This window comes from Phyllostomus discolor, chromosome 2 (assembly GCF_004126475.2).
Source record: "Phyllostomus discolor isolate MPI-MPIP mPhyDis1 chromosome 2, mPhyDis1.pri.v3, whole genome shotgun sequence".
NCBI lineage: Eukaryota > Metazoa > Chordata > Mammalia > Chiroptera > Phyllostomidae > Phyllostomus > Phyllostomus discolor.
The window spans coordinates 81,070,596-81,094,656 of record NC_040904.2 but is presented as its reverse complement, the minus strand read 5'-3'; the positions used below and the strand labels follow the sequence as shown (position 1 = coordinate 81,094,656).

The 24,061-nt window shown below is 39.1% G+C and overlaps 2 protein-coding genes across 2 annotated transcripts in view; one reads left to right on the top strand and one right to left on the bottom strand.

Annotated features, from left to right (window-relative positions):
- CMSS1 (cms1 ribosomal small subunit homolog) overlaps positions 1-24,061 on the top strand; it is a 382,714-nt gene that overhangs the window by 99,833 nt on the left and 258,820 nt on the right. The window lies entirely within an intron of this gene.
- FILIP1L (filamin A interacting protein 1 like) overlaps positions 1-24,061 on the bottom strand; it is a 289,091-nt gene that overhangs the window by 76,925 nt on the left and 188,105 nt on the right. Inside the window, 1 exon segment of the mRNA XM_028505248.2 lies at positions 17,389-17,567. Coding sequence (XP_028361049.1) covers positions 17,389-17,567 — 179 coding nt within the window.

Genomic DNA, 24,061 nt, shown 5'->3' with positions numbered 1-24,061 from the left:
GAGCCACACCAGCCATGGTTCTTCTTCTTAAAGAAGACCCTATAATATTTCTTATAATACTGGTTTCGGGGTGAAGAACTCCTTTAGCTTTTTCTTCTTTGACAAACTGTTTATCTCTCTTTTGATTCTAAATGATAGCTTTGCTGGCTATATTAATCTTGGTTCTAGGTTCTTGCCCTTTATCACTTTGAATATTCTTTACTAATCCATTCTAGCCTGCTAAGTTTCTATTGAGAAATCTGCTGATAATCTTATGGGAGCTCCCTCGTAGGTAACTGCTTTTCTCTTGCTGCTTATATGATTCTGTTTTTATCTTTAACCTTTGGCATTTTAATTGTGTGTTGGGGACTGCTGTGCCTGGTCTCAGGAAGCTGTAACCCACTGTGATTTAGGCTGAGTGAGAGACCTCCGGACCAGGAACCACTAAGGAGACAAAACTTATTCCCCTGGCATGAACACTGCCTGTTCTGTGCTTGACCTCCTAGGCTTGATCAGTTAGCCAATGGCGGGTAAGATTTCCCACAGAGGGAATCGTCTAATACAGGCATGATCACAAGGAGGCCTCAGGGAAGAAACTTGGGGCTGTGGAAATGAAGGGGTGGTGGACATCAACCCCTGCCCCCTTGGCTTTGTCAAAGCCTGAGTCTTTGTTCTTAGATGTGAGAAATCCAAGTCTCCTGGCTGCCTTTGTCTCCTCTGCCCGACTCAGGCCTGCAGAAATAGCAGGGGCGGTGCAGTCCAGACCAGAGTCGGCGGACCCCCAGGGTAATCAGGCCTGGGACATAGAATATGCAGGATCCTATGAGATCTGTTTGCTGGAGGATGATTAGATTAGAGTTTGAAGGCACAGACAGGAAACCAAAACTAGCCCTTTGAGCCCTGTAGTCCTTTCAAATGATAAAACTCCAAACTTTGCCCAGAATCACAGCAGGAGTTCTGTCAGTCCCTTTGAAAGTCACCTGTTTCTTTTGATCTTTTCTGTCAGACTGTGAGTCCACAAACTAAGTCTGTATTCTTAATAAAAACCTGCTTGGGAATGGAAACAGGACGCTCCCCACTAGAGAGAGTGGCCGTTCTGTCCCTACTTCCCCACAGGATCTGGTTGTCTCTGTATATGTTTTTCTCGTGTTTCGACGAGCCATCCGCAGCATTCCGCGATCACTGCAGGCTGGTGAGCACGCGACAATTGTGATGTGTCTTGGTGTGGGCCTCTTTGGGTTCTTCTTGTTTGGGACTTGTATGTCTATTTCCTTCACCAGGTTAGAAAAGTGTTCAGTCATTATTTTTTCCAAATAGGTTTTCAATTTGTTGCTCCCTCTCTTCCTGTTTGGGCATCCCCATGATGTTAATGTTGGTATGAAGTTGTCCCAGAGGTGCTCCTATCCTCATTTTTTTTGGATTCTTTTTTCTTTTTGCTGCTCTGATTGGGTGTTTTGTGTTTCTCTATCTGCCAAATTGCTGACTTAATCCCCTACTCTACCATCTACTCTACTGTTGATTCCCTATAATGTTGATTCTTCTTCATTTCTAATGGGTTCTTTTTTAATGTTTTCTAGCTTCATTTTTATATTTCCTATCCCTTTGTTGAAGTTCTCACTGTGATCACTGAGCATCATTATAATCAGTGGTAGATTGCTTATTTAGTTCTTTTTCTGGAGTTTTGTCCTATTCTGTCATTTGGGACATGTTTCTTGGTTACCTCATGTTGGCTGCCTCTCTGTGTTTGTTTCTGTGTATTAGGTAGAGCTGCTGTATCTCCTGGTCTTGATAGGTACCCTTATGTCAAAAGTGTCCTGTAGGGCTCAGAAGCACAGCCTCCCTGATCACCCAAGCTGGGCACTCCAAGTGTGCCCCTTATGTGGACTGTGTGTGCCCTCCTGTTGTATTTGAGCCTTCATTGCCGTCAATGGAAGGCATTTACCTACAGGCCAGTTAGCTGCAAGGACTGGCTGTGACCACAGCAGAGGTTCTGCTTTGCAGGGGTTAATTATAAACTAGGAGTTGCTTTGGTAGGGCTCTGGTGCCCACTGAGTCCACCCCTTGAGTATGTTGCTTGTGGTGGTGGCTGGGTGTTGCTTCATTGCTGTCCATTGGGTGCTTTGGCACTGGGGACTCCCAGGAGGTGCAGACTGAGGTTAGGCACCGCCTGTGCCCTACCTGGGGCCACCTATCATGAGCTACAATATGATCTGCAAATGTCTGCTACTTGTGCTGGTCTTGGAGGTGTCCAAGTGAGGCCAAGCTGTGAACCAAGGCCTGCTACCGCTAGTGCCAGGCTTGGGGCCACTTAGGAAGAGGTAGGGGACACATCAAGACCACATGTTGCTTATTTGAGAGATGTTAGGGAAGTTAGCATGAGCCAAGACAGGACATTTGTATGGAAAAGACACTGGAAAGAGCTTGGGTGGGCCCAAATGTTGGGTAGGGCAGGGTTTCAGGGTATCACAGGGGCGGGGGTTGTAGAGGGAGACAGTGGTAGCCAGACTGATGGAGACTCAGATGTGGCATCCTGCCTGAAGGATCTGGGGCTGGGGCAGGTGATGGCGCAGCAAAAGTACAAATGGCCTCTGCCAGTACTTCTGTCCGGGAGAAAATTGCCCCACCAACCCTCATCCTTCAGCCAGATAATTCAGTTTCTCCCCATATGTCTCTGGCCCTGAAGCTCAGAGTAGGTGAGTCCTGAGTCCAAGTAAGTTCATATGCAAGTCCTTTAAATAGAATGGACTCAGTATCCTTCAGTCTCACTTAGCCACTATTGCCACTGGTTTTCACAAGCAGAAGTTTAAGGGACCTCTCTTCCTGACACTGGAACCCTAGGTTGGGGGTTCTGGTGTGGGGCTCGGAAGCTTCAGTCTTCAGGGAGTACCTCTGCAGCCAAGATTTCCCTCCTGATTTTTAAACATCACACATGGGTGCAGGACCAACCTATTGGCATCCCCACCCCTCCTATCAGTCTCAGGGTGGTGGCTTCTTTATATTTTTAGTTATATGAATTCTGTTCAGCTAGATTAAGAGATTTTGAATGATGGCTGTTCTTTAGTTTACAGTAATTGCAATTTTGATGTGGTTGTTGGAGGGTTTCAGTACTATGTTTACATATGCTGTCATCTTGACTGGAAGCCTGATTTTTTTCTATTTAATTTTACTTATGTTTGGTACTCGCTATTGACTCAAATGGTAAATATTCCATTTTGAGTTCTTTCTGCTATCTTTAAAGGAAATATTTACTAAACAGTGTTTTGATAGCCACATGAAATTTTCCCTTATACATATTCCAGTTTTTATTATGGCATGAAATGTCTTTAATGTCATATTTACTCAGAACAATAGTTGCATGATAAGAAGTGACAAAACTGTGAGTTAGAAATTACTTATTTTTAAGAAAATGTGTGCTCAGCCTCATAACTATTGCTAATATGTTTCTTCTGAAACATCTTCTTAAGGTATAAATTACTTTTCCTCAGGTACCTCAGCTACTTCATGCTGTTACTGGGAAATGGAAAATGCTATGGGTATAAATATGTGCATGATAAATAGGGAAGAAATGAGAATTGGTGAGTATAAATTGGGTTTTAAAAGAGAGAAATTAGTGTGAAATTCTTACACACTTCAAACCAACTGAATCATTAGAGAGGGAATCTGACAGTGAAGATTGGATTCTGCAATGTTAAACAAACTTAAACTTGTCAGTACCACATAGGCCAGTGCTGTAAGAATTGAGAACTATTGTCAAATGCCTCATGTGGAGGGAAAGATGAGCCAAGATCCTGGATTTGAACTCTTAAGGCATAGCATGGAGTTGTACTGAGGGAGGTTTCAGACCATTTATAGGAGTTACAGAAGCAGTATTTGTAAGACCAATGATGCTAGGCCCTCAAAATCTGACTTTGATGGGGAGAAAGAAGTATATGGAAATTATATTGACAATGGCAAAATATTCTTCCAAGAAAATGTTGTGTTTAAGAACAAACTGACAATGTACAAAGGAGGGGGGAGTGGATCATGGGGAAGTAGGGGAAGGGACAAGCAGAGGAACACAAATAGAGGACTTGTGGGCATGGTCAGTGGCGGGGGGGGGTTGACTGTGGGAATGGGGAGGTAGGGCAGGGGAAAGCAGTGGGGGAAAGGTGGGACAACTAACTGAACAACAGAAAAAAAGAGGGAGAAAAGAACTGCTGTGTCTAAGTATGGTTTTGATGCTATGTGTTAGGATTTTTTTTCTAGAAGTAACACGTCTCTAAAATCAAAGTCCAAGTCAGTGTGAAAGTCTGATACATGTTAGTAACATTCACTTTACATACTATTAAACATATGTTTAAAATGTGGTCATATTCAAGATTAGCCCCAACGTTATAAAGTAAGACATGGGTACTCTCCTTCATTGCTAATAATACAAATAGAGTCCATTTCATGAGTGCTATTTAGATACAGTTTTCAGACCCTTAAAAGGTTCATAACTTTGACCCAGCAATTCCACATCTAAGATTTTATTCTAAGGCAACAATCAGGAAGGTGTGAAAATTAATTGAAGTCTGAGGCTTTACATCATAGTGTTCTTTATAAAAGTGAAAAAGGAGAAGGAACCTAAATACCCACAATAGGGAATCTGTTAAATAAATTATATCTGTATGAAGCAGTGTTATTCATGTACTTAAAAATTATGGTGTAACTACAGATGATCATATAGGTGAGTTGCTGGTAGTTTAGGAATATGTCATGATATTTTTGTTAATGAAAAAAAAATAGGATACCAAAAGGCACAAATGGAGAGTTGTTTTTAGATTTTTTTGTAGTTAATGTTTCTCATGATGTTTAACTTTAAAACCCTTTATAGGATTAGTTTTTCTTCGTGCCTGCTCTTTTTTCTGTCTGCCCTCTTCGGGACAATCACAAAGCTCTCAAGCTTGTTCAGCTTCCACTGTCAAAATTGGTTTTGTTTTATATACTGCTATTCTCCAAAGCTGAATTAACAGAGAGAACAAATCCAGAAGCTAATTTATGGTAAGATGTTAATGAAAAATAGTAGATTAAAATGTGACAACTTTTTCTACATTTCCACCACTTATTCAACAAATTGTATTTCCGTGCTCTTGGCCCTGCAGAAGAAACTGGGAAAGTAAGCCCACTTACCATATAGAGGGAATATGTGATTTTTGACAATCACTTTAGGCAAGTCAATATGATAAGTGTAGGGATCTTGTGACAGTGGCAGGCCAGAGAGCAAGTGGAGTCTCTCAGTGCACTAAAAAACCACTACAGTGGAGTTCTCCCTCCAGGAAGCACGCCCAAACAAGCCTTTCCCTCCCTCCTCCTCTTCCCCCAGGCACTTTATTGTTCTCTCCCTCAAGCTCTGCCCTTCTTTTGCTTCTGTAACTGGTTTCCTGAGCCTACCCAACTCAGTCGGCTCACTCCTACTACCTCGGTAATCTTCTGAATAAACTTTCTCTTATAATTTAAAAAAATAACCTACCATATTGGGTGACTTTCAATTTTGTATATGTTGTAGGTTATGCTCTTCATCATACCATTATATTAACATTTCTCTGTATTTAAGTAGAATGATTTCCAAATTTCCAATTTCATTTCCAATGAAATTTTTAAAAAATTTCATTGAGCACTATAGTGCCCAGCCCAGTGTTATAGTGTTATATCATTAGAACATTCAGTAATATCCCTACTCTGAAGGAAATAAGATACAACCGAGCCTGAGGAACAATCTCTCATTTTTGCCTTCTGTGTATTTTCTGTTGTCATTGTACCTATAACATGACATTTCACTTGCTTTTCTGTTTGCACCATACTGAAGGATATGCCCCTTGAAAACTCCTACTCATCATCATATCCTTAGCACCCTGCACAGAGTCTAATTAAATGCCTTCTTAGCAATCCTAAAAATGCCCAGTGGTGTGACACAGAATACAGAAATCACCTACTTTTAAAAAAGGCAAATTTGAAGCGAGTTACAAATGTCTACTGAGTGCTACTTATGTGGCAGACACCATACTTAGCACTTTCTGAGTATTATTTAGTTTAGTAGTACCAGGAACCTGAGATTCATATTGCTTTTTTAGCAGATAGGGAAACTGAGACTTACAGAGATTAAGTTCAAGGTAGAAACATAGTTCAAGCTCTTGTTCTATGAGTCTGTGCCTTTAACTCCAATACCCTACACTCTTCCAAGGAAAGTCCTTTCTGGAAGGTCATATTTCCTCCTTATTTATGCCAGGCATCTCCATCCTCATGGCTGGCCAAAGCTATTTGGCTTCAACTTCCCATGAGGAAAAAATGTACTTGCCAGGAAAGTTTACCTGCAAGTTGTGAATTCAGGATACAGTCTAATCCTGTTCCACCTTGATTTCCATTTATGAGGCAAAAATTTCCTTTTTGATATGGTTTAATGACTTTTTTCCTGTTTATATTTTATAATCAGATGGAAGAGAAGTCTGAGGTTGCCTTTCCACATTCGGTCTTTGCTTTCTGTTTTAAAGGGCTGGTAAGTTAGTAGCTTTGGACTGGTTAGATGTATTTACCCAATTGTTAATGTACAATATGTCCTGCATTCTCTTAGGGCTGTGCTGGATGGGATAATTACAGTTTTTAATATTCTTTTTGCCTGATCTTCCATAATGTTGAAACGGTGATATCAGTACCATAGAATGAATACCTGAATCCTCATTGAATGATTTATAGATTATTTTATCTGGGCCTTGTCTCTTTGACTATATTATATCAATAATTATGTCTTACATTTCTTCTGGACCTCCCAACACCAAGAACAAGGTGTGAGCCTGGTAATGGTTCTAGGGAGAATAGCTCCAAATATGTTATCAGGAGAGCTAGTTTCCAGTCTGGTTCTACTACTACTCACTAGCAAGATTTGGTGATTTCTTAGCTGAGATGTGATGGGCCTTGTTTTTCATAATCAAAAATCAGAGGGTTGTCTAGATTGCTTGGTCCTTTCCAGTTTACATTTGGGATACAGAGATCTCCATAGGTTTTGTTTGTTTGTTTGTTTGTTTGTTTGTTTGTTTATGGTTAAGCTGACAGTCCAAGTCATTGTGATGGCATTAACAGGAATAGAAACATTGTAAATTGACCTGGATCTGCAACGATAATTTTAAGTTCAGTTTTGAATATTTGACATTCAGGAATGCAGTTGGGTGTACCTAAATCTGGACATCCCTTATGAGTGAAAATAGATTGAATTTTTAAGTTGATGATAGCTGTCATTCTCACTGACCTCTTTTTTTAAATTAATGAATGTCACCCCAATAAATTTAATAAAAAAATATTTGAGAAGAGCTAAGGATATTTTAGGAAAGAAAAACTTAGGAAACCAAATCTCAAAGAATTTAAGTTACTTGCCCCATACCAGACCAGACAATCAGGTGAACATGAAATTAAACCAGGTCTGTCTGACATTATTAAGAAATTCTGTCAACTCTGAGGGCTTGTAATGTGAAATCATATTTTGCTCATATTAATATCAAATTTGTCTTAGTAAGGAATTTGACATTGTCGAATATTCCTTATTGCTTCCTTCCTGAAATCTCACTTTCTTCTGTTTTTTTTTCTTTTCTTTTAATTGGTGGATGTTTGTCTTCCCTTCTTTCTGCCAGTACCTTTTCCTCTTATATATTGATTTCTGCCACTTCCACTTTTTGAGTTCTTTTTGTGTATCTGGGTAGGGATTTCTTTAGGTTTTTCCTATTTGAGTTCTCTGATTTTCTTAAGTCTGTAGGCATGTCTTTCATCAAATTTGGGAGGTTTTAAGACATAATTTCTTTCAAAGTTTTTTTGCACTTTTTCCCCTTATTCTTCTGTTACTCTGATGACATAAATGTTAGATCTTTTAGTGGTATTTCCTAGATATCTGGGCATTTGTTCATTTTTGGAAAATAGGTTTTGTCCCTGTTTTCCAGACTTCACTGACCTCTTTGGGTAGTGTGGATTAGAATCATAAGCTTGAAGTAAAAGGTATTTGCTTATAACAATCATATAATCAAATCACAGATTTTTAGACCTGAAAGAGATGTACAAATCATAATACCTATCTCATATGTCCTGTACTTAAATTGAAGAAATAGGATTTGCCCAAAGTTACACACTAGCTAGCTACAGATGGTCTGCTGACCACAGTCCTCTGTCTCCAAACTCCTGGTTCATAGCTTACTGTGCTTATGTTTCCTTCAGACTTCCTTTTAACATTTGTGGTATTCTTTTGCAAGCAATAAATTCACTAATCATTATGTATCCAAATACACACCAAAATTATTTTTTAAAGATTTTATTTATTTATTTTTAGAGAGGGAAGGGAGGGAGAAAGAAAGAGAGAGAGAAACATCAATGTGCGGTTGCTGGGGGCCGTGGCCTGCAACCCAGGCATGTGCCCTGACTGGGAATCGAACCTGCAACACTTTGGTTTGCAGCCCTCGCTCAATCAACTGAGCTATGCCAGCCAGGGCTCCAAAATTATTTGTAAAATTTTAGCTCAGTTTTCTGGGATGGAAAAGCAATCAAACAGCATTATCACTGTATCCAAATTGTGACCTCTACAATTGAATGGTGTGGTAAGGAAAAGGCTGAATTGTGTGCAGTTACAAGGGTATGGTTTTATGACATCTCTTGAAAGTTAAGTCATGGTGTACAGTCCTCAATGGTTTTTTGGTATTCTCATGAGATATTAATCTGTCTGCATCCCTGCCCAGATCCTATTTAGGTCTGGGGTATATGAAGTATAGGCTGATCACGTTGTGACTCTTTATAGAATTATGATACCAAAATATGTGTTTGTGGTGGGTCTTCATTTTTTTCTGACAAAGAGCTGTATATCCATGACAAAGGTCAAATGGAGATCTGGCATCCATTTCACTACTTACAAGACATAATCTCAAGAATATGTAATACACATAACTCTGCCAGAACTCTGAAAGGAAATGATTGCATTTAAATACAATGTATTCTACAACAATAGTTTAGTGTGCATGAAATTTAAAACTGCTGGTTTTCCAAGTATGATTTTTAAAAAGCAGACTTTTTTTTTAAATATTGTACCCACTGTGTTATGCTTTGTGGAATGTTCTTAATAGCTGAGATTTAAGACTGAAGAAATTAAAAATCCTAATGGTAATAGTTTGTAAGATATTGAATTCTCTAGTATTCTAGTTTGTTTATTGATTTCTCCTGAATGTTCTATTTTCATGAGCACTGCATGTTGTTATGTTATTTTACATAATACTGCCTTTTCTTGATGCTATCCATCATGATCACCAAGGGCTTTGGAAGAATTAGTATTAAGTCTTAAAGTCTGCAGTGGTGTCTCTGTTTCACATCTCCACAAACTAGTTGGGATTTTATGTAGGTAGAGACCAAATCCACTTCCTTCACCTATTTATCTAGCACAGGACCTGACATATAGCAGGCATTTAATTAATTGGGTTTTGGGTTTTGGTTTAGAGGGGTTATTTTTGAGAGACTGAATTAATGAATGAATGGCAAACAGCACTAACTAGCTAAATAACTAGTTATTTAAACTAACTAAAAATAGGCAAATTAATACACTCATTCACAAGTATACAGTTCAAGGGAGCATCTGGAAATATATCTTTGAAAGTAATCCAGTATATACTGACTCGTGAACAATACAGGTTTGAAATGCTCAGGTCCACTTTTATGCAATTTTTTTTCAATATATCCCCAGTTTTGCAACTGCAAATTCAGCGATGGATTGAAAACAGTATTTTCATCTGTGGTTGGGAATCCATGGATGCAGAAGGCCAATAGCGTGCATTTTTCTATGTCATTTTTAAAATTCAAATTATATTTTATTATTTATGTTATTACAGTTGTCCCAATTTCCCCCTCTTTGCCCCCTCCACCAAGACCCCTCCTCTCCCTCAGGTAACCCCCACACCATTTTCCAAGTCCATGGGTCATGCATATGATTCTTTGGCTATGATATTCCCTATGCTGTTGTTTACATCCCCATGACTATTCTATAACAACCAATTCATACTTTTTAATCCCTTCACCTTTTTCGCCCATACCCCCAACCTCCTTCTCATCTGGCAACCATCAAAACATTCTCTGTATTTATGATTGTGTTCTGTTCTGCTTGTTTGTTTATTTTGGTTTTTTTAGGTTCAATTATTGATAGGTATGTATTTATTGCCATTTTATTGTTCATATTTTTTATCTTCTTCTTAAAGAAGACCCTTTAACATTTCATGTAATACTGGTTTGGTGGTGAAGAACTCCTTCAGCTTTTTCTTATCTGGAAGCTCTTTATCTGTCCTTTGATTCTAAATGATAGCTTTGCTGGGTAGAATAATCTTGGTTGTAGGTGGTTAGTTTTCATCGCTTTGCATATTGCTTGTCATTCCCTTCTAGCCTGCAGAGTTTCTTTTGCAAAATCAACTGACAGTCTTACAGAAGCTTCCTTGTAGGTACTTAACTGCTTTTCTCTTTTTGCTTTTAAGGTTCTCTCTTTGTCTCTAACCGTTGGCATTTTAATTATGATGTGTCTTGGTGTGGGTCTCTTTGGGTTCATATTGTTTGGGACTCTCTGTTCTTCCTAATCTTATATGTCAATTTTTTGCTCTCTCTCTCCTCTTCCAGCACCCCCATGATGTTAATGTTAGTATGTTTGAAGTTGTCCCAGAGGCTCCTTACAACATCCTCATTTTTTTAATACTTTTTCTTCTTGCTGTTCTGATTGGGTGTTTTTTGCTTCCTTATAGTTCAAAGCAGAGATTTGATTCTCAACTTCATCCAATATACTGTTGATTACCTGCAAATTGTTCTTCATTTCAGTTAGTGTATCCTTCTTTTCTGACTGTTTTTTTATGGTCTACATGTTCTTTTTTATATGTTGAACTTCTTTCTTCTCTGGTTCATCTACTCTTCCTCTAAGTTCATTGTAACTAGTGTTTTGAACCCTGCATCTAGCATATTGTTTGTCTCCCATTTGTTTGGTCCTTTTACTGGAGTTCTGTCCTGTTCTTTCATTTAGGCCATGTTTCTTTGTCTCCTCATATTGGCAGCTTCCCTGTGTTTGTTTCTATGTATTAGGTAGAGCTGCTATGACTCCCTGGTTTGGTACAATGGCCTAATGTAGTAGGTGTCCTGTAGGGTCCAGTGGCACAGCCTCCCCTATCACCCATGCCGGGTACTTGATGTGCACCCTTCATGTGGGCTAAGTACACCGTCCTCTTGTAGTTGAGCCTTGGCTGCTGTTGGCAGGTCTGTGGGAGGGATTTATCCAGGCCAGTCAGCTGCAGGGACTGACTGTGACCATTGACCACCAACTTTCAACCATCTTGGAGGACCAGCTGTTCAGGGGCCTATTGTATAGAGCAGGACTTACTTCATCGATGCTCTGGTGCCTGCTGAGTCTGCCCCTTAAGTGTGTTTCTTGTGGAAGTGGTTGGGTGGTGGTGCTCCAATGTGGTCTGTAGCTTTCCACTGGGTGGGCAGTCTCCGGGGCCTTCTGGGAGGTGCAGGCTGAGGTAGCCACTGCCTGTGTTCTATCCGGGTCACCAAGCATAAGTACAATGTGATGTGCAGATGGCTGCAACTCTTGCTGGGCTAGGAGGTGCTCAATAAGGCCAAGCTGTGAACCAAGGCTGGCAGCTGCTAGTGCTAGCCCTGGGGCCACTTAGCAAGAGGTACAAAATTCATTGAGATCAGATGCTGCTTGTTTGAGAGAATTTAGGAAAATCTGAAGCATTAGCCAAGACAAACCATTGGTACAGAACAGCCACTGGAAACAGTGTGGGTGGGCTCAAAAGCTGGGTGAGACAGAGTTTCAGGGAATTACCAGGGTTGGGCAAAGAGTGTGAACTAGGTGGATGGAATCTCTAATGTTGCTGGCTTGTTGGCTCTGTGGGAATAGGGCTCAGAAAAAGAACAGTGGCCCTGGCCAGTACTACTGTCTGGGAGAAAGCTGCCTCCCAAGACTTGTCCTGATGCCATATACTTCCGTTCTTCCCTATATGTCCCTGGTGCCTTTTGAGCTTCTGCCCCAGCACTGGGGCTCGAAGAGAGTGAGTCTGAGTAAGTCTGTGTGCAGGCCTTTTAAGAGGAACTGCCTGGGACTCCAGCAGTTTCTGTGTTCCACAGCCTCAATCCCCACTATGGGACTAATCTCCTGGCACAGGCAACCTGGACTGGGGGACCAGATGTGGGATGGGGAACCTTCACTCTTGAGATATCCCTCACAATTTGGGACCATCCCATTCTACATGTCTGCCCCTCCTATCAGTCTCAATGTGGTTTCTTTAATTCCATAGTTGTAGGACTTTCATTCAGCTCGATTTCTGGTGGTTCTGAATAATTGTTTTTTGTAGTTGTAATTTTGATGTAGTTTTGATGTGAGGAGGTGAGCCCTGCTTACCTATGCTGTCATCTGCTGGAAGTCCTACATGACATTTTATGTAAGAGACTTGAGCATACGCAAATTTGGGTATCTGTGGGGCAGGGTAGGGGGTAGGGCTTCCTGGAACCAATTCCCCATGGATACCGAGGGACAACTGTTTATTAAGTTTTGGGGGAATCAAAAGTTATGTGCAGATTTTCAACTGATCAGGGGTCAGTGCCCTTAACCCCTTCATTATTAAAGGGTCAACTGTACTCATTCAAGAGGAGGGTCAAATACAGTTTAGTCTTTCGGTCACCTGTCTGATGTCAGTCTGGAAAACAGGCTTGTCATAGCAGAGAAGGGTTGATGATGCAAATACTTTTTACAAAGTTGTTTCAGCCAATGGCAAAGGTAGAAGGGCTTTGTTTCTTGTTTGTTTTTTTATTGTTTTAGTTTCTATTTATTGGTTTTTTAGAGAGATAGAGAGAAACATCAATTTATTGTTGCACTTATTTATGCATTCATTGGTTGCCTCCTGTATGCATTACTTGAAGTATGTGCCCTGACCAGGGATCAAACCTTCAACCTGTCATATTGGGACAGTGTTCTAACTACCTGAGCTATCCAGCCAGGGCAGAAGAGCTTTGTCCCTTACTCAAATTTGAATAGCATAGGACTTAGCCTAAAGTGTGGTAAAGCCAGCCACCCTTGAAGCCGGGTCCCTGGTGACTTTCCTCCAAAGACCCCTCTGCCTCCTGAGCCAGTGCTCTCTTTAGTCACACCTAGGCAGGCGAGGAACAAGAAATTAATTCTGCCTGTGATTCATAACTCATTCATTATGTGGCTTTTGAAAAGCTATCATTTGAACGCCTGCTTTGTAAAACAGGACTATCAGTACTAACCTACTTGGCCCAGATATTATGAAAAGTAATTTAAGGCTTTAAAAGAATCCATGTTTGAAGCCACATTTTTATACAGAGTTGCCATAACATACTTGTTTCTCACTTTAATGATTACTTCAAGACCAGAATGCAGTAATATATTTGGTTAGTATACATGGTTTGTTTTAAATTTTTTTTAAAAGAATGCATGGTTTCAAAAAAAGGAAAACTTTTTTTTGTCTTCACAGCCTTTTACCCCATTGAACTGAAAAAGGGAAAAAAATTGCAAACTTTATGAAAGTACAGAAAAATTGGCATTTCACTTATGGGAAAATTTTGCAAAATTGCACTGACTAAAAGTGATTTCTGTTTTGGCTTTCCTGTGAAGCCATCCAGAAAGGCCAAAAATTACTGGCATTGCTTTTGTATAAAACCTTTCACATAGACTCCACTTGTAATTCAGCCAAGTACATAATTCAAATCATTGGTGACACACATATCCACATGTTGGAACTGGTCAGTGAACAGAAAGTTGTCATGAAATGTGGATATTATATTATCTTATGGACAGACCAAACCGCATAGATTACAGTGAAGGAAACTGCATTAACATGCTTAAGAACAGGGTTTCCTGAGCAGATCCCTGTCCTGCAGTCCCTCAGTGGGGAAGCCAATTGTTTACTGATTACAACGAAGACATCACTTGGCAAACATTTTGGCCTAAACTCAATGTATGACATCAGTCTCCTTTAGGATTTTCCACATAAAATGAATTCTCCAAAGAAAACACAGAAATTGAGCCTTAATTTGAAATCTAAAGTTTCAAGTTAACTATCTCAATATATATTTCTTAATTTTTATTTTATGTCCAAATAAATATTACCCAACACTTAAAATACAGGCACTAAACTTTCACAGTGTTTTGCAGAGCTTCCATCAGATAGTCCTTTTATAGCTGTTGTCACCCAACCCCCTTTTATGGGGGTGATATCTTTCTTTGTTTCTCAGTACAGAAGGTCACTGATTTGGGAGTGGTTTTCCAACACTTTGAGGAAGGAAGTAAATGTTATTCTTTGACCCCTTAGGACAAGTTAGCCTTGCTTTTGTGAGGGGTGGCTATGTGCTTGAGAGGTACTCTCACTAAAGTTAGAGAGGCTCAGCAATGATGCATGTTTTGTCATTTGTTGTTCAAAAATGAGACATGTGAATAGTATTTCATTCTATTGTGTAAACACCTCTTCTGTGTATATTTACCTGAAATTATTAGTTTGCCCCACTTCCTGTTTTGTTAGGCGGTGTTCATTTAATACTTTGATGCACGTGGCCTTAATCCAGGTGGAAGTGAGTTATGGTTTATGAGGTCCATAGCTTCCCTGCTAAAGGTAGGGAAGCCAGGAGGACCAATTCACCAGCAGTGCCAAGGTAAAGGAATCGTGATGATATACAAGAGGGGCAGGGGAATAATTATCTGTGTATCACAAGATGAGAATAGGTTTAAAGTAACCATGGCCAAGGAGTTCCATCTGTAACCTGTTTCTTAGCAAACAGAAAGAGGCGAATATTCTCATATTTTGGAATGGCTAAACAGAGAACGAGAATCACTCCAGCCATGTTTTCCTATTTTTTGGTAATAGTATATTCACTTCCATTATCCTTCAAGACAAAGTCACTTTGTGTCCTGTAGGACTAGGAAATATGATCTTTTGTATCTTTCCTCCTGAACCCCTTAAATGCATGTAGAAATACCATTCCTAACATGTTGATTTCATGATGTGCAATTTACTTTCACCTCATTATTTTCCTTTTCCTTTAGCTCATGGCCTTTATTCCCACTGATCTTTTGTTCTCATTTCTCAGGGTTCCTGTCTTCTCTCTCTTGCTTTAAATAATCTTCACCATCTGCCTCCCACAGTTACAATTTCACTTCTGTATAGCACTTTTCAGCCTTCTCCAGAATATAGTAGAGATACAACAGCAAATATTAGAACTATACTACCAACAGCCCTCTACTTTCCCACCCTACATGTGTACATTTTGCAGCTCCATTAATGTGGTAAGCCCTCTGGGTAGGGACAGCCAGTACCTCTCTGTTCTCTGTTAGGCAGCATACTGACCATGGTCGGTAAAGGTTCATAATAATGAGAGGTGAACAGAAGTGTTGATCTTCAGCAAGCTAGTGCCAAAGAAGTGTGGAGGCCAAATGAGGCCTCCAGTGCCAAACCACAGGGGTTTGAAATAATATTTAATATGACATTGCCTCACTGAATATAATCTTATATTGTAATATTTGAGTCAAATCTTCCCTTGGTGGCAGACTTCTTGTGCTCCTTTAATCTTCCCCTGAAGATACTGCAAGTTCATTTGGGGCACAGTACAATAACAAGATCCCACTCTGTGCAGTTTGTAGACAACAAGCCTCATGACGAGTGTGGAAAATGAAACTGGATATGAGGACCATGGATTCTTTGTCACTCTTACCAAGTGTCTACCATGAAGTATGTTGAAAAGAAATAAAAGTATGCCTTTAACTCAGCTATTATGTAACTTCAGTTACCTACCTAAAATATGAATTGTAAGTAGTTAAGTAAAGCAATTAAGACTATTGGTATTTTAGAAAAAGGAGCTCACAAGTAATTTTTCCTGCATTTTTCTGTAATTGTTAGAAATCAGGACCATTAGTTCTGTAATTCATAAAAGAAATATACATGGAATAACAAGTAAAATGATGATCCAGTAAAAATTTGCCATTGTAAAGTGGTTATTTTCTATCTTTGAAGTATCAATAGAGGGTCAGTTGTCCTTTCAGTTAATATGGATGCTCATATTTTCTACACTGGTTCAGAACAGGGAGGTCAAAGTGGAGCAAAATAACCTGCCTTCTATATGGTTATAAAATGTTTTCCAATCAATCTCCCCATTTTTGCAGCCAAGCTTCTCAAAATACTAATTTACATTTTAAGCTTCTCATCCTTTTCTGTATTATTTGCTGTTATTTGACTGCTTGTTCTTTCTTGAGTCTTTCCTTGCTTGATTTCTTTGCTTTATTTCCCTTCCGGTTCTACTAATCCTTCACCATCTTTCTTAGCTTCTTTTCTTCACCTATCTTCCTTCAGAAAACCACCAAATATTGATGTTTTTTAGGGTTCTTTTCTCAGAATTCTCCTCACCACACCAACACCCACAGCTTTGGCTGTCACTGGTTGCAAATTCACATCACCAAGCCCATCTTTTTCCAGATGTATATTTTCCAACTATGGGTTGTCTGTAGACATGCTGTTCTCTCCTCTCTCCAGACATTGGAACACACTGGGTACCTCACACTCAACGTGTCTAAAACAGAACTCATCTCCTACCCCCCACTGCCACCTTTTGAACCATCCTCCCCCACCCTAATCCTTCGGCAACAAAAAACTGTGTCCTATTCCTATATTCTATACCTTGGTGAATAGCTAGTACTTCTCAATAACTTCCTGTTTTCCTTTTTCTGCTCTCCACTCTCAGTAGTCACTAATTCGAATGAACTATACATCATAAATATTTCCTATTTATATTTCATTCTAACTCCATTGCCATGGAAAAACGTATGTTCCTCCTGTCTTTCCTCCATGTTGCCTTAATGGTTCTTTAAGAAAACATACCTGATCGATTCATTCCTCTTCCCACAATGTGTCATCTGCTCCTTGCCAACATTATAAAATCCAATTGTTTGTGGCTAGCCTTTTCTTTCCTCATTCTGCAATAACACCCTATTCTGTAGCCATGTGGAAAGCTTGAGTTCCCTCAAGACCCATACTGTTTTCTTACCTCTGTGATGTGACACTTATTTCTGCCAGTGCTTTGGTGATATAGTTTCCATTCTTGTTTGTATAGAGATTAAACCCATCGCCTTCTCTGGTGCAGCATTTACAGAGTGATCCTTTGCAGAATTAGGTGCCCAACATTTATGTTTCCACAGTCCTTATTATACTTGGTTATTCTTGCATTGTACTGATAAGTGTCTTTTAACATATCTTTTTCATCACTCTGGACCATGAGATCTTTTAGAGCATGCATCTTTGTATCTCTGTATCCCTCATACAGTACTCAGCCAATAGTGAGAGGTTAGTAAGAGTACAGTATGGTTCATTGTCTTGTTCAAAGTGGCCTTACCTTTTACATTCCTGTTCTAGTAAGCTTATGAACTCATCGCTCTTCTCCATGTATTCTTTATGTTTTCTCTTTTCTTCCTCCAACTCCAATATGGTTTGCCTGTGAGATTTTTCTACCATTAAAAGCTGTTCCAGGATTCGTTTGTGAGATTCTCTATGTTTTTCCACAACTTTGTCCAACTACAAAAGAAAATAAATTTGTAGTCTGTTATCTATAAATCATTCATAATATTGCCATCTTTCACTCTTAGAAATGTCCAGGTTTTGACTAATTAATTTAGCAATGGGTTCTCATCTCCTTTAGTTTTTAACATTCCTCATGTTCACTGATACTTTTTGATGCATTTCAACATAAATGTAATCTTTTTTACTGTCATTTTTTTTCCCAGAGAGAATAATTGGTGCCTCTGTAGATATCAGAACAGTTCCCTTATACCCCCTTTCTGACACTTCCTTCTCTCTCCAGAGAAACTGTATCAGAGGAATGATATCCCCAATGTTTGAGCCTGCAGCTGCCCTAGTGACCTCTCCTGCCCAGCCCTTCCTATAGTAATCTACCACTGTATGCCTTTTGGATCCCATGGTCTGTTTTTCTCTGTATTATACATCAAGGTGTTTGAGTATTTAAATGTTTGGTAATCAACTACCTGTTATTAGTAGTGTGAATGTGACCAAATATAAGTATCAGATTCTTTCTGGCTTTCATGGCCTACTTTCATGTCTATTGTAAGGCTATCACTCTGTGCCTGATTTATGTATTTGTCTTCCCTAACTAGACTGTGAACTCCTTGAAGACAGGGCCTACATTCTATTTTTCCTAACTTCTTAGTCTATTACAAAGTGACTTGCTTATGTAGGTGCCTAGTATGTGTTTTCAGATTGAAAACAAAGTAAGCAAGCAAGGAATCAAGAAAAAAAAGGGGGGAAAGAGGTTGATTGAAACAAATGTGGCTCAGGATCTTTGGCCAGTGATAAATTGATATCCAATTCAGAATGTAGTTTTGAAAGAATGTGACTCCCTAGTTTGTTGAATACTAAGTGTTCTAACTGATAATATTGGTTGATTTTATACCCTATGCCTTTATCATAAAAGATTGAAAATTTGTGACTCCGAATTAGAAGCCAGTTTAAATCATAAAACCTTAAAAAGCACATACTTGACAAGGAATCCAAGGCACAAAATAGCCAAGCTATTTCAGAAAAAGAATAGAATAAAAATGTGTAACAGCATATAGGACCTAACTAATTCTCTTGGACCCCTAAATCCTAGGCTGGTTGTCTAGTTTTCTACTATTGGTTTATAGTGGTGCTTTAATACACACAAAATGCTTTATTAGTCCATGTGGTGTTGATAATTTTTAATAAATGTAACCAGTCCTTTTGTGGAAGCTGAAATTGCTAAACTGTATTTGCCTGCCGGCAGGGTCACTGTTAACAAATGACCATATTCTGAGAGGAAGGTTGTACTGTTTAATTGTCCTGGGCCTCAAACCCAAACTTTAGAGCAAATTGTAAAGGACATTCAAATGAACTGCTTTTGGAATTTGAGAGTGAAATAGTGATAGGATCAGCCTTCCTTCAGGAAAGTTGTTAGTTGACTTATGAAGACATTTAATTTAATTTGCATAAGATCAGCCCTAGAATTAATGAGTAAATGAATGATTAAGGGAAGCTTCTTAAGAAAAATGTCTTTTCTAGCCCTGGCTGGCATAGCTCAGTGGATTGAGCGCGGGCTGGGAACCAAAGTGTTCTAGGTTCGATTCCCAGCCAGGGTACATGCCTGGGTTGCAGGCCATAACCCCCAGCAACCGCACATTGATGTTTCTCTCTCTCTCTCTATCTCCTTCCCTTCTCTCTCTAAAAATAAGTAAATAAAATCTTAAAAAAATAAAAAAATAAATAAATGGGCACATCTCTTTAAAAAAAAAAATAAATAAATAAATAAATGGGCACATCTCTTTAAAAAAAAAGAAAAATGTCTTTTCTTGCAGAAAAGCTTCTGCAAGAAGCATCCACTAAAACTATTAAAACTAATAGTTTTAATCCACTATTGTTTTTTCATTGTGATTTTTTTCTCCTTACATTGTTTGTCTGTATAAAGGGACAAGAAAGGAAGGTTGGAAAGAATCATTGCCCTTCATTTACTATATGGTCTTTTAAGTGATCTCCCTTCCTTCAACCTCATCCCCTTCCTGCCTGTTCTCATCAGTGACAGCGTGATCTTTCCACCAATGGAATTACACCACTCTCCTGTCCAGAGCCAAAAGGTGTTTTCACCACTAGTCTCCTGACACTTCCCCATTCTCACTGCATACCTTCACATTTTTCTCACCCACTGGACTTCAGGAAATTCTTAGAACATACCATGGTGATTCAAGACTGCGTTTTCCAGTGCTGAAACCTAGCTTTTTTTTACCCTTCCACTCAAAACTTTCCAGTTCTTTTTTTGTAGTTTTCTCTGATTACTTCTGGGTAGAATCATTTATTCCTTCATATCAGTGAAATGCCTGATTCTCTGAGTTTTCCTCCTCTCACATTCCATGACTCTTGGAAGATGACTTGAACTTACACTCCATGCTGTTTGGTAACTTCAAGCAACAGTGGTAATTGCAAATATGTCGAATAGTATTCTGGCAAAGGGAAAGCTCCCAAAGAAAGATTTACTGATTCTAGAGATGTTTTAGTGTATATCTGAAGTTTTAGTCTGTGCCTTCATTTCTCCATGCCCTGAATTCCTTTAGAAAATATGCCGGTTCAGTCTCTTCTTCATTCCTGACAGACCCAGTGATGGACTGGAGTCTCCCTGAACTCCTTTCGGTTCTCACCACCTGTAAGTGAGTGAGCTTGACCAAGTCACTTAACCATTCTGTATTTCAGATTTCTCATTTATAAATTAAGTGATTGGACTTGATTTTTAAGATCACTTCTTGCATCACAGTTTGCCCAAGGCAACAAGTATTTATTGTGTCTGTTACACTGTATGGACTCAGTGTTATGATAGTTGCCATGGGGAATAAAAGAGAAGTTTGAAGTCTCAGTGCTTATACTTTCACTAGGAAGATAAGATACACATGCAAACAGTTAGGAACAGTGTAAGGTGGTCTGTCATTAAGTACTAAGGGACTATCAGAGAACCACTGTCCCCTTTTTTATCTCTCCCCACTTACAGACTGAATGAAGCCTGGGAAAGAAAACAGGAAGAATGGTCAGTCATTTCAGGGAGTGACAGGGAGAAAGATTGAAAAGATGGCTCCTTAGTGTTTACTGTTCAGTGACAAGCTTCCTGCTTATCATTTTAACCTCCCTGGTGTTCTCTCCTATCCCCAGCCCCTAATACAAGTTAACTCCTTGCCTAGGATGAAAGAAGCACAATGTGTTTCATTAGATTGGATTTCTGGTGATTCTTCCATGGTTAGACAGAAAGAACAGAGAGGTTTTGCATCTTTTTGCTTTAAGTTGCTTATATATGTTTTAAAATGAATAATGACCTTTGTTTTAACATCACCAGAGTCACAGACCACCCTGATGTTAGGTTTGAATTCCTTCTGTGCTATGTCTTTGGTTCCATGTGTTCTTTTTCTTTGGCTCTTTGAAGATTGCCCTTTTCAATAAAGCTAATCCACAGAGCAGAGAAATTGTTTGGCCACTTTAGTAGATCAAATGTAACCAAATATACTATTTATAAAATATCCCTTTTTCCTTGTCTTTATTGAAGCCTGCTTTCATTGGATAACACTGGAATCTCTATTATATAGAGACTGATCATTCTCATTGTCTTAATATCTCAGAATCTGGAAATGACATCGTGATTCACACGGCTCTCCTCTACCACTACCAGCTCCTTCTGAAAGCTCTTCCTTGTTTTCATTGCCACTCTCAATAGTGGTAGTCTTCTCTCATTTTCATCTTGGTCAACTACTGAGCTTCAGGTCACTCTCTCTACAATTTACCTTTCCACCTTCAATCTTGGTAGCATTCTGGGTGATTTTCAGATTTAGCAGGACCTTCCAAGTGGCTCTTTCCCTATATGCCTGGTCAGCAACAGCCTGTCTCTTTCCTCAAGCCTATTTGAAGCGCATCCCATTCTCTCTAAATACTAAATCTGATCACATCATTACCTTCTTAATTTTATCTCCTATTTAACTGAATAGACTCTATCAAGTATACGCGCTCTTTTTTCTTCTAGTTCTGCTTCACTTAACTTACCTATATTCTTCTACATTCTCAATCACCTCACCTGTATGAACTTTGCTCCACCCTTTTTGTCTTCTTCCAGCCCTTGTTTTGTCTATGAATGTCTCTTTCCTATGTCTTTGACCCCACCTCTGTCTCTTCAAAGCATGCCTACAAATGTAGTCAAGTCTTCCTTTCTAAAAATGTACACATGTGCCGACACACAAAGAGAGAGAAGGGAGGAGGATTTACCATGCAGCTTAGGTTTTAGGGTCCTTCACTCGCACCAGTATTTTCCATGACCCTGTCAGGGTCCCAGCAGTGTGTTCACCTAATCATATATTTTGTAAAATTTCAAAAGTAATACATTTTAATTATAATCAGTTAAGACCTCTGTCTTTCTTCTTATTTTTACTTACCCACCATCATATTTACTTTCATGTCAGGTAGTTTTGGAGAGGCTGTGAGCATTTGTGGGGTCCTGCTAAAGGGAAGTTCAATTGGTCTCACAGTAACTTCCATGTATAGGCAAGTTATCGCTAATAATCTCAGTGTACGTAAGGCTTCTGAAAATGTTTTTATTGGTCACTGTGCCAGCTCACCTGGACATTGTTAAATAAAAGTGGAAGGCTAGAGACTATATTCCAAAATGAATGTGTCCTTTGGTTCCCAGCAATAGAAGTTTGTGGATTGAGAGGAGAAAGATTCAAAATATTTGCAGCCAGAAGCTAGTATACATAAATTTCCCATTTAGTCCCCAGCTTCAGAATTTCTCTTGCTTCCATGTCAGCTCATACATATATTGAAGAATGTGTTAGTTTATCTAAACTTTTTGTTTTTATGTATTTTTGGTGATATAATTTCACTGGACAGGCAGCTCTCAATATTGCTGGAAATGGAATTCCTTTAACGCCTACTCATTCTCTGGACCTTGGCTTTCCTGATTCCTCTACCCAAGTCCAATCCCCCGTTACACTCACTCACAGTGCTTCTTGGTTTTAGCCACAAAATTAACATTTGTGTAATTATTCACTTGCGTGGTCACATTGTTTGTCACTCTCTTAGACATTGAACACCCTGAATATAAGAAGCACATCTGTTTTCATATATCAGCTCTTCAAGGAATATTAAATAAATGAATAAAATGAGATTTAAAATCTAAATTATACTTTGTTTAAAATAAGTATTCTGAAGATTGCCATAGGGTAATGCTAATAAGGTATGTAGATTCTTTTATGTTCTTATATTTTTCTTAATATCTTTTTTGGAAGAACTAAGAATATGTTAGGCCATTAACTCCTGTATTTTTTAAAGGTAACTTCTTGTATAGAACCCTAGGTTGGAAAGCAATAGGAGGTTAAATCTGTGTGAACTCTGAGTTCTTGGGTCTCCCTCCCTCATGACACCCAACTACCCGCTTCCCCATTATCTTCCTTTCTTCTAGCTCCTCCGCCTCCATCAGTTTTTCATCTTAAGTCAGTGTTTTTATCATGTGATATAACTGAGAACAGTTTGTTCTTTAATTTTGCCTTAAGGATAGATAAATTCATTTTAGTTTACTCTAGACATGTTTTAAGATTTTTACATTTTTCCAAAGGAACATTGTGAAGAAAATGAAAAGTGGGAGAAGTTGATACCCCACAATGAGAAAAAGAAAAAGGTTATTTTTTTTTCTTTAGCATACAGATCCTTATTCTGATGTAACTAGGGTGTAGTCTTAGTGGAAACACTGCCTTCTGTTTTCTTCAGCCCTATCTAGGGAATTCCCCTTAGTTGTTTATTCTCTGGATATCTTCCTTTTCACCTATTCCTTCCCATCCGATACAGGGAGAGGGTAGACAGCTGGGTTGAGTAAGGAGAGTTCTGTGGGCATCCAGGAATTTGATAGACTGATAGCTGGGGAGAGATAAATCTACATGGAGAAAGTAGAAGGCAAGAGAAGAAAGTGGGCAAATCATAGTGATGGGAATGTCCGGTGTGCATGTGTGTGTATGTAGGGGTATCTGTTGAGGGAGTAATCAAAAAAGGTTGGATTTGTAAAGCAGAGCTAAATTGTGGATAACGTTCAGGGACAAGCATTTGTAGAGGGTCAGGGTGTTTCCAATTTTGCATGTGTGCAGTAGAATTATTTTGTAACAACTTTTTCCTACCGATTTCAGCATAAGTTTGGAAACATTTTGTTTCATTTCACATTGAAGTGTTGAGGGGTTGTGTCATTCTGTGGAGTTTTGTCAGGATATGTTCAGTATCATTAATTTGCATTTGTGCTCATATGGGTTGGGGAATTTGTGCCTAATGCTGCTTCACAGTCACTATGTCGGGAGCCAAGATAGAGTTTCAACACTATTGACTTGCAGCTTCAGTTCCTCTGTTTAAAATTTGGATTAAAGCACAAGTTAACAGACTTTGGGTGGTCTCATGCTCACCACTCAGAAGCAGATCCATATGACCAAACTTCTTCACAATTTGGCAAGACAGTAGTCTTCTCTCATGAGACACCC